The following is an 11,333-nucleotide window of genomic DNA, read 5'->3' on the forward strand; positions in this document are numbered from 1 at the left end:
ATTGTTCCATTAAATCAAGGAAAAAAAAACAAGTTGCCCTAAAAATATAGAAACCATAACAAGCAGATGACAAACAGACACTAATTTACATCCCTATTGTACCCTGGGATGTGTCATGTGCTATCATGTCACTTTATTGCTTATGATTTGAGTATATTTATCTATATTTTGTATCTTTTTCTCTCTCTTCTTGTCTGTTGGTAAAGACACTCAACATACTGCCCTCTGCTGACAGTAATCTGAAACTACACACAACACTTGACAAAAAATACAATGAGTTTGACTATTTTTCAACTCTTTCATCTTACTCTGATGGTCATATATAAACCATTTACCAAGATGGATAGATCCTATTGGTTTAATATGTATATGGTAAACAAAGAATATGGTATTTCAGTATCTGATACATATTTCCCTGCTCCTTTTTATTCATCCGTTTCATAAACTGGTTTTCTTAATCCACAAAGCTTTGTCCTGGTTCTTTCGACATTTACGTATACAGCATGTTCTGTGAAATTTAAATAGATACCAAAAGGTTGTCAATATTTAGTCTAATTTTGCCTTGTTAAGGGGTTAGTTCACCCAAAAATGAAAATAATGTAATTTATTACTCACCCTCATGTCGTTCCACACCCGTAAGGCCTTCATTCATCTTCGGAACACAAATTAAGTTATTTTTGTTGAAATCCGATGGCTCAGTGAGGCCTACATTCACAGCAATGACATTTTCTCTCTCAAGATCCATAAAGGTACTAAAATCATATTTAAAACAGTTCATGCGAGTTCAGTAGTTCTACCTTAATATTATAAAGCAACAAGAATATTTTTGTGTGGCAAAAAAACAAAATAACTTTTCAACAATATAGTGATGGGCCAATTTTAAAACACTGCTTCGGAGCTTTTCGAATCGAATCAGTGACTTTGAGCGCCAAAGTCACATGATTTCAGCAGTTTAGCCATTTGATAGGAGATCCGAATCACTGATTTGATTCGTAAAGCTCCGAAGCAGTGTTCTGAAATCGTTCCATCATATTGTTGAAAAGTCGTTATTTTGTTTTTTTGGCGCACAAAAAGTATTCTAGTTGCTTTATAATATTAAGGTAGAACTACTGAACTCGCATAAACTGTTTTAAATATGTTTTTAGTACCTTTAGCGATCTTGAGAGAGGAAATGTCATTGCTGTGAATGCAGGCCTCACTGAGCCATCGGATTTAATCAAAAATATCTCAATTTGTGTTCCGAAGATGAATGAAGGCCTTACGGGTGTAGAACGACATGAGGGTGAGTAATAAATGGCATTATTTTTATTTTTGGGTGAACTAACCCTTTAAAAGGAGTAAAATCCCTCATTCACTAATCTTTCTATAGTCATTCACTAATCACTATTCACTATATACTTTATTCTACTAATATAGTTCACAGGTAAGTTTAAAGTAGTAATGAAACGATCTATCTTGAAATCCGTCGTGGAAACTGGAAACCATCTTGTATAAACCGTAAACAATTTAAACTTACACCTGTATGATTTCGCTGAGACGCCATCTTCTGGCGAGAGGCGGGAAGTTTAAACTAACCATTCTGCCTGTTAACGGTCATGTATGTTCAACGACTGCCTTCTTCCCTCCCGCAGCAAGAGATACGAACATAAATAAAGAAAAGGGATGACAGAGAGCATGAGAAACTAGTAAAGGAAAATATTAGTTGGGCTACTCTCTGACTCCACCTGAGCTTGTCTGTTCTGTTTTATTGTCTGAAAATTAGGAAGTATTACAAATAGCGTGAATCACTTGAACCCTGTTTGATATCTTTGAAAACAGGAAGCGAAACCTGTAAATTGCTATTTTGTAGAGAATGTTTTCTGACTTATGTAAAGATTCTTTAGCTCACAGATACAAGACCCTGGAATTAATTTCAAATTAAAACTATTTATTATATCTCACTTAAACATTTATATTAACTTTATACATTACTGTAAGTGTGCATGTGTTAGGCCTGTTTCCACTTACTACCTCATTAACATATATTTACTGAAATGGAGCAGACTGTCTAAACCTGTTGAGTTTCCTAGCTATTGAAGATCTTTCCTCACAAGCAGTGAAGAGATTTGTCACTTATGAGTAAAATGCAACAGTAAAATGTTCATTTGTCATCAGCAGCTTTCATTGGGCACAATGATTGATGGGAGTATTTATGATTTATGATTTCACAGCATTTTAATCCCCATCCTTCACATCATCCTCAGCTTCTGCGCTTCTTCGGTATCAGAGGTGGAGGGGTGTGATGTGGCAATGAATCTGCCACTTTATCAGGCTGTGGGAGATGGAAAATAAAATATTCAGATGTATTGTTTCAATAATGTTTAGGCTGTATTTACATCTTACAAAGTGTGGTAAACTCTAAAGTAATTAGTTTTACTATAATGATCATTAGCTTGTCTTAAATGTGAACAGTCTAAAATCCAATATCTGCAGTCTTGCCTGTTGTAACTGGAAGATCCAGTTTTGATAGTCCTCAGGGTAAATACAGGAGACAAGCAGAGGCTCCATCAGTTCACCTGGAAAATACATCACTAGACATCAGCATAAAGATTATAGGCCTACAACAGTTTAGAAAACGCTTGTGTGAAGTTGGTTTGTGGCTTGAAATCTGTCAGAAAATGCACTGAAGAAGCACTAAGAAGTGGCCTACATGAATCATCAGGCTTCTAATAATTTTAATAATTTATAACTTGGTGTAATGACGTTTTGAGTGAATCACCTCTTCAACAAAATTCAGGCGATAAGAGGAACATTGAGAAACCAGTCTGAGTGTTTATCATCACATGGCTATTTTCTGAAGGTGAGTCACAAGCACCTCTATGACTAACACAGATCACTTGATTTATGACTCTTAGAACAACAAAACATGCAATGCATCCAGCTTTCTTAATGTTTATGAAAGACTAATATATGATAATAAACAGCATATCCTAATATAGCCCCCAGCAAACTGCACAACTAATAAGCAACCCTATGGTTTTATGTTATATAAGAGTATTTCCTGGGTTCTCATGACAAGTCATAGTGAAATGATTGATATGACAGATAAATATAGACATTTGCTTAAAGTACAGACCATTACCACACACAAGTCTAGCGTGAGATCTAAAAACTATACCACAATGTGAGTTTATAAATATGCTGTCCAAAAAGAGCTGCTCATTTAAATTGCTCTCCCATAAAGCCATCGGTATTTAAATTGTATATCATGCGGTATATTAAATATTTATATTACATGCAACTTAGAGGTTATGTTATTTGGAATATGAGAGTAATATATTTGTTCAGAAACATACATACCTGTGAGTTCAAACTCCAGTCTGCCAGGTAGTGCAGATCTTTCCATGGCTTTAATGCTCTTTAATGGCAGACGACCCTTCAGTATAAAACAATACAACTCAGTGCTCTGATGTTGTATACATGTATAAATAGTCCTATATTTGAATCTGAATTAAATGTTTGTTAATTATATTTAAACTTAGAATCACTTAAAGGATTGGTTCACTTTAAAATGAAAATTACCCCAAGATTTACTCACCCTCAAGCCATCCTAGGTGTATATGACTTTCTTCTTTCTGATGAACACAATCAGAGTTATATTATCCTGATGCGTCCAAGCTTTATAATGACAGAGAACAGGAAACAACGAGTATGAAGCTCAAGGAAGTGCATCCATCCATCATAAACGTACTCCATACGGATCCGGGGGGTTAATAAATGCCTTCTGAAGCGAAGCATTTGTGTAAGAAAAATATCCATATTTAACAAGTTATAAAGTAAAATATCTAGCTTCCGCCAGACCGCCTTCCAAATTCAACGTACGAGAAGCTGTGTGAAGTATGTTTATAATGCACTTATGCACTTTCTTGAGCTTTATACTCATTGGTTCCTTTCAACGACATTTATTAATATAACTCCGATTGTGTTCATCAGAAAGAAGAAAGTCATATACGGCTTGAGGGTGAGTAAAGCTTGGAGAAAATTTGGATTTTAAAGTGAACTAATCCTTTAAATTGAATTGTCAAATGACAATAATGGTGGCCAGAAGGTCCTTTGTTTTATTTTTTCATTTTAAAGAAACAGTATGTATAAACCCCACTGTTAGCACCTTGGCACCACTTAGTTGAGTTACTTAAATAGGGTTCACCAATTACACTCCTAAAAATAAAGGTTCTTTATTGGCATCAATGCAATGGTTCCATGAAGAACCTTTAACAGCATGGAACCTTTCCATTCCACAAAAGGTTCTTTATAGTGGAGAAAAATTCTTTAGATAGATTTTTTTTTAAATGTTCTTCATACTAAAAAAAAAAATATTTTAAGAACTTTTCACTGAAAGGTTGTTTGTGGAACTAAAAATGGTTCTTCTATGGCTTCATCGCAAAACCCCCCTTTTGGAGCCTTTATTTTAAAGAGTGTACTAATTGAGGCTGCCAAATACATTTCTATGGCTCACAGACATATTGCTGATATAGCTTGTTGTTTAGTCAGCAAAATTAGCTTACCTCATATTTCACACGTACATGATGACAGTCAAGAGACAGAATGAGGAGGTCAAACGGGAAGAGCACAAGCAAACGCTCCTGAGGTCCCTGCAAAAAACGATGTTTTTTGAAGGAGGCCTGTTTAGTACCATCCTGAATTATATGGATAACACTCTCAATTTATAGCCTGACCTGTGTGTATATGTTGCTAATGTGCACCAGTGAAAGGTATTTTGGACAGCCCATGTGCTGAATAGGTGTCCCCTCCCATTGCAAGATTGGAGAACGCAGTAAGTATCTTTTAAGCTCCTCCTTCTTCCAGTTTTCATCACATGGCACCTGGAATAGTGAAAATAAATCTGTCTGAGCAATGATATGAACAATCCTAATTCTGTTTTACTTATCTGGTACTTAAAGGGTTAGTTCAGCCAAAAATTTTAATTCTGTCATTAATTACTCACCCTCATTTCGTTCCACACCTGTAAGACCTTCGTTCAACTTCGGAACACCAATTAAGATATTTTTCATAAAATCAGATGGCTCAGTGAGGCCTACATTGCCAGCAAGACAATTAACACTTTCAGGGCCCAGAAAGCTACTAAAGACGCATTTAAAACAGTTCATGTGACTACAGTGGTTCAACCTTAATGTCATGAAGTGACGAGAATACTTTTTGTGTGCCAAAAAAAACTAAATAACGACTTTATTCAACAATATCTAGTGATGGGCGATTTCAAAACACTGCTTCATAAAGCTTCGAAGCTTTACAAATCTTCTGTTTCGAATCAGTGGTTCGGAGCACCAAAGTCACGTGATTTCAGTAAATGAGGCTGTGTTACGTCATAATTGTTTCGAAATTTCAATGGTTCACCACTAGGGGGCGTGACTTTGGCAGTTTGATACACGCTCCGAAAATCTCACAAAAGATTTGTAAAGCTTTGAACTTCACGAAGCAGTGTTTTGAAATCGGCCATCACTAGATATTGTTGAATAAAGTCGTTATTTTGTTTTTTTGGCACACAAAAAGTATTCTTGTTGCTTCATAACATTAAGGTTGAACCACTGTAGTCACATGAACTGTTTTAAATACGTCTTTAGCAGCTTTCTGGGCATCTGAAAGTGTTAATTATCTTGCTGTCAATGGAGGCCTCACTGAGCCATCGGATTTTATCAAAAATATCTTAATTTGTGTTCCGAAGATAAACAAAGGTCTTACGGGTGTGTAACGACATGAGGGTGAGTAATTAATGACAGAAATTTCATTTTTGGGTGAACTAACCCATTAACATTGGCCAAAAATAACCAGTGTTCATTCAGGTACAAATATATTTGACCATGTTTTATGAGTCCTGTTTATTTCAGGTATGCAGTACAACAAGGCTGAATAAGATGCACCAGGTATGAGAGAGCACTATGGGACGGGCTCAGCTGTTGCCTTAGGGATTTGTGTCTCCTTTCCTCAATGTTCTCCATCCAGGCTTTTGTTTCAGCAGCACTAGCACAAATGAAGATCTTTGAGTCCACCATAGGTCCTAGAGTATATCATAAATATAGGTGTACTATGATCAAATATTTTTGTGACTTCAAAATGTTCATATTCAGGGTTAATTCAGAGATTAAATTTTTTGTTGTTGTTGTTTTAGAGGGGCTCTCACCGCTAATCTCAAACATATGTGGAGAACTGGGGTCCTGCTGTGAGATCAGATGAACCTCAATGGCTGAGAGAGGAAGGATGCCCTGTGACAAAACACAGATGGCAGTTTAAAGTGAAGCTCACATCATTAAATATTTCCTTATACTTAGAAAGAGTCTTACCTCATAAATAAAATCACGATTAGAGCTGTCCAAAGCAAGGATTAACAAATGGAAGGAAAATAAAACCAGATATCTTTCACTCATAGCCTGAAGAAGAAATCATAATGCATACAAATTACAGTTACTCATGAAGACATGGACATAGGCAAAAATATTAATTTGGCTCCACTTAAATTTTTTTTTTTTTTTTTTAAATTCTGAATTGGCACAAAACATTAAGTAAATCAAATGGCATCTTTTTCATTATAGTTTTGTGTAGTTAGAGGCAGTTTGGAACATGAACTTAAGCAATTTTGTTGAATTGTTACCTTTGTGTATCCACTGTGTAAATACACAGAAGATGAGTGGATAATGTCTCCATAGGTGTGTGGTGCCTTTCCTTCCCATTCTCTGATTGGCTGAGTGTACAGCCTGTGATGGAGCTCTTTTTTTGTCCAGCCCCAAAGCACCAGCTGAGAAACAGAAATACAAAAATAAAAAAACCCACCCTATATTGTTACATAAAGAGCATGTAATGTTGAGAAATGCATAGATGATTATTTTTTTTTTATTTATTTAGAAGCTGATGAAGACATACTTGTGAATGGTTGTGTTTTGTTGTGTCCCTCACAGAGACAGGATCTGGGTCCTTGCAGAAGACACAGATGCAGAAATGGAGATGAAATTAACAAAACTCTTATTCGGCACAGATATTAGATTCATCTAGATCTGAACACAGTGGCTCCAAAAGTATTTAGATACTTTAATGCACATAAGCAAAACATAAAATGTCCAGTTGTTACTGCATTACATATAAAAAAGTGGCATCTGCACATCAATGATGCCATTTTCTTTCAAATAAATGCCAGTTAATTGCTTTGATCTTTTATGTAATTTAGAAAAAATCATAGATTTTGGTTACACTTTATTTTACAGTGCCGTAGTTACATTGTAATTACTGAAATAAGTACTGAGTACTATTAATTAACTACATGTACTTACTATAGAGTTACAGTTAGGGTTAGGATTTGGTTTAGGGTTAGATACTTGTAATTGTGCATAATTTATTGTTATTACTATAATAAGTACATGTAGTGACGTGTAACTACGGCACTGTAAAATAAAGTGTAACCCTAGATTTTTAAGTTCCCAAATACTTTTTAGAGCCACTGTGTTCTTGTACACACTCTTTTGGTTTCTCTGCATTTAATCTTTTCTTGGAAACTTTTTTTTTTTTTGTATTATTGCTAAGAACATACAAAAACCAATGCCAGGGGTAAATAGAGTTGAGAATTCAAATATAAGCTACACAATCAGGACAGGAAAATATAAAAATGACAATGTGAGTGTGACAGTTTGAAGGCTTTGGAGTTGCTGGATGTAAATAGAGTGTCTAGGTAGGATTTAAGTTCCTTACAAAAAAAATAAAAATAAAAATAAAGTAGGGCTAGCCCCCTGAAATTGACATTTGTGTAAGAAAACTTTTGCTAGAAAAATAAGTTTATCAAAAAATATTGGTCCTTTACATCTTTATCAAAGCTGTGATGACCAAATAATACATCTTTGCATAACAAAGAAAAACTCTGTGAACAGACTTGTATGTGTGAATTCCCGGAAGAGATGAGAAACAGATTAGTCTTCAGCACCACAAAAGGTTTTTTGGTGACAAAGCTACGCCCTTTACCACTTCCTCTTTATGGCTTACCTCCTTCTTCAGGTGCCTCACAGAAGGAACACGATGAGGACCTTCATCTGTGCCATTTCTTGTGGAAATTTGGTGCCTGCTTTCAGCGAGACTCCAGAGCCTGAAATAGCAGATGGCTAAACAGTCAAATCACTTTATCTTGCAGCATAACAGATGAGGATTTAAGAAACACAATGCAAATTGCTGTGCACTGTGACAGATTTAGTGGGAGAAAATTTCACCTTATGTAGCACTGCGGAAGTAAGCTGTTTTCTGTGATTGTGTGGGCACTTCTGATTTATTTGCTGCTATAGACCTTATACACTTATTATTCAAACTTCAGTTTTTGTAGGAGCTATGTATATTTCTATGGCATCGCTGTCGAGTAATTAGTTGGTGAAGTAGATTTACATATTGTGGAGTTAATGAAAGTTAGCATGAGCATTGCAATGTTTGAAGCGGATGTCATAACAAATGTCAGTAGACCGGGAAGATTTTAAAATGAGCGGTTAATTTATCCGTAAGATCTTACCTTCATGCTGTGGAAATACATATTGGAAGAAAGAACACAGGTATAACAAAATGCTGTAAATGGTACAATAAGTTGTGCTACAAACCAGTGTGTTTTTGATTATGATAATAAGTTTAAATAATAAAATAAGTAACAGTTTGCAATATCAAGCAGTATAACGGAGAGTTTTTGTATACTAAAATGGAAGCAGATGAAACCAGAAGCATTGACAAAGTCAAGTTACAATGGCCGCACCCTCTCTTCTGTTACGAATAAGGTGAATACGAATTATGTCTTTGCCTGTTTTGCATGTGAATGTTTATACACTTTAAAGGGCACCTATTATGCAAAATCCACTTTTACATGGTGTTTGGACATAAATGTGTGTTGGCAGTGTGTGAACACAACCATCCCACAATGATAAAAATCCACCCACTCCTAAACCAAAGCAGTCTCATTAGATGTGCCGTTTTGATTCTCTGAGCAGTGTGACGTCACGCCCACGGCCGCTGACTGACAGTCCTGCATTAAAATAGTTTCCGCCCTCAGTGAGTTGTGCGCTTTATGCCATTTTCTCCACGCTCGAGCAGCTGTAGCGTCAACAATGTCTCAGCAATCCTGTTGTTCTGTTTTTGGATGTAAAACTAAACATAAGACTCTTCATTTTGAGGACACAGTGGATTAGTTTTATTTTTTAAGATAATGCACCCCAAAATCTACCTAAATTCGTTTATGTCTGCGCAAATCATTTCACTCCAGACTGCTTTGTGAACCCTCGTTCAACACAAGGCAGGCTTTGCTAAAAAGTTGGTACTCAAGGATGGATCTGTACCAACTGTTCATGATCCTCCAGAAGAAATAAGTGTCACACTGTTTATTTTTTATGATTTTTGAGCAAATCACCATTTCAGTCTATGTCTGTTAGTTCCACAACAAATGCAGCTAAAGCTATTGTTTTCTTAGAGACCAGATGTCTGTCATCTATTTTAAACCTTGTTACTATGTTTATTTGCAAAGGCCAGCACATTTATTCACTAACCATTCAGAAACCTCCAGTTCTAAAAGTTGTAACTTCTTCCTGAGTCTCTCCATCAACTCCGGTTTGAACAATGTGGCTGAACACCGTTAACTACATGTTTGTGCTGCGTGAACACCGTTTGGCTGCGTGAGATTCTCCAGCTTTGTTGTTGTTGAACAACCAAAGCGTGAGCTGTTAACGCTCCGCCGTCTTCTGGAAAGTGGGTGGGGAGCCCCAGCTCATTTGCATTTAAAGGGACAGAAAAACTGCATGTTTTTGCTCACACCCATAGGAGCAAATTTGACAAGCTATAATAAATGATCTGTGGGGTATTTTATGCTGAAACTTCACAGACACATTCAAGGTACACCAGAGACTTATATTACATCTTGTGAAAAGGGGCATAATAGGTGCCCTTTAAGTTTAAGCTTGCTAGAAAAATATTAGTGTTCTACTTTGTAAAAAAAAAAAAAATGTACGGTGAACACAGGTAACATCAAACAATGATTTATTATTTTGCACTGTCTCTGTTGTTATTTATTTATCGTCTCGTGGTAACATGTACAAATTGTTAATATGACTAATATCAAGATATATCAGCTTATACCAATGAAAGTAATTTTTAAGCTTCAGTTCAGGTAAAGAAAAAAAAAAGGTCCATACGGTGACAACGGAACCAAACCGTATTTTAGAATGTGTATAGTTTTCAATTACTAAAAATAACCATGAAGTTCTTCCTAATCTAATCTGGGATACAATTGTATCCATTTGGATACCACAAACGACATTCTACATGGCCTGAGGCCATTGTTTTTATTACAAATTCTTTAACAGCACACTTTAACAAACTCTTTGTATGGGGTTTGTTGCTTATTTTACCCCCAGACCCTCTGTTCCTGCTGCTTTTACCCATTGCGCTTACTAGGGAAGTGCCCAGACATAAGCAGCTTACTGTGGGTGGTGAATGACAAGCAGACATCCACCATCTGACCCTCAATAGGCTCAACTCTTTAAACTACACTCAGAACCCATATAGACACTTCAACAGGTATATCGCAAGACCATTACCCACAAAATGAGTGATTTAACATTGTAATTACTCCAAACAAACCATGTTTTCACCGCTGACGCAGTTGCATATCTGCATATTAACAACCTGTGTGTATTTTTGCAGATTGGCCGTTGTCTGATCCCCGTTTTTCTGCTAGTTTGGCCACATAAAGCTTATGAGCTCTGATTAACTCCCATTCTAATCCCTACAGTCTCCTAATGAGAGGATTGAGGCTTCCAGCCTGGAGTAAGACACCAGACTGCTCAAACACACTTGGCTCCTTTAATTAGCAATACTAGCTGCATTAGTTCTGCCTCATTTGGTGTATGAGAGGCTCTAATGAGATCTAGCTGCAAGTCTGCTGCCCATCCACGGTAAACACCTTCATTGTGTGGGGAATAAAACAACTAAAACTTACATAAAAAGCTCAAGATGTTTCACACGGTTTCATCAGATCCATTTCAGACAGACAGAATCAAGCAGAATGGTTTGATGCTAAAAAAGGTGTCTCTAGAATTTACTTACTGGCTGAAACTGTCACATGGTTTCCTACCACCATTCCTAAAATACATATGTAAAACAACTCTAACAACTTCTAACATTCTCAACTCCAATGGACAGCCACTTCCATTTTAACATCCACATGATTATGAACAACTAACCCTTTGTGGTTTTTAAAATGTTATCATACATTACCTAACATTCTGAAATGAGGAAGTTTTGCTACTAAGTATGTTCTGTGCACCCAAAAG

General features: G+C 36.2%; 1 protein-coding gene across 4 annotated transcripts in view; it reads right to left on the minus strand.

Annotated features, from left to right (window-relative positions):
- Positions 1-1,906: 1,906 nt before the first annotated feature.
- The window catches only part of LOC127505209 (protein polyglycylase TTLL10-like), a 36,706-nt gene continuing 27,279 nt past the window's right edge, over positions 1,907-11,333 (minus strand). For 2 of the 4 annotated variants that reach the window (XR_007927643.1, XR_007927644.1), the window contains exons 13-20: positions 8,023-8,122; positions 6,916-6,966; positions 6,647-6,790; positions 6,339-6,425; positions 6,179-6,260; positions 5,919-6,055; positions 4,716-4,862; positions 4,545-4,631 (exon numbers count right to left, since the gene is read on the minus strand). Coding sequence is in view for 2 of the 4 variants with exons in the window: in XM_051880601.1 (XP_051736561.1) it covers positions 2,240-2,311; positions 2,479-2,555; positions 3,340-3,415; positions 4,545-4,631; positions 4,716-4,862; positions 5,919-6,055; positions 6,179-6,260; positions 6,339-6,425; positions 6,647-6,790; positions 6,916-6,966; positions 8,023-8,122; positions 11,107-11,183 (1,137 nt within the window). In the remaining 2 variants the exon portion in view is untranslated. Of the gene's footprint in view, positions 2,312-2,478; positions 2,556-3,339; positions 3,416-4,544; positions 4,632-4,715; positions 4,863-5,918; positions 6,056-6,178; positions 6,261-6,338; positions 6,426-6,646; positions 6,791-6,915; positions 6,967-8,022; positions 8,123-11,106; positions 11,267-11,333 lie in introns of those variants that run through there. The other 2 variants (XM_051880601.1, XM_051880600.1) reach the window with 2 other exon arrangements.

This window comes from Ctenopharyngodon idella, chromosome 22 (assembly GCF_019924925.1).
Source record: "Ctenopharyngodon idella isolate HZGC_01 chromosome 22, HZGC01, whole genome shotgun sequence".
NCBI lineage: Eukaryota > Metazoa > Chordata > Actinopteri > Cypriniformes > Xenocyprididae > Ctenopharyngodon > Ctenopharyngodon idella.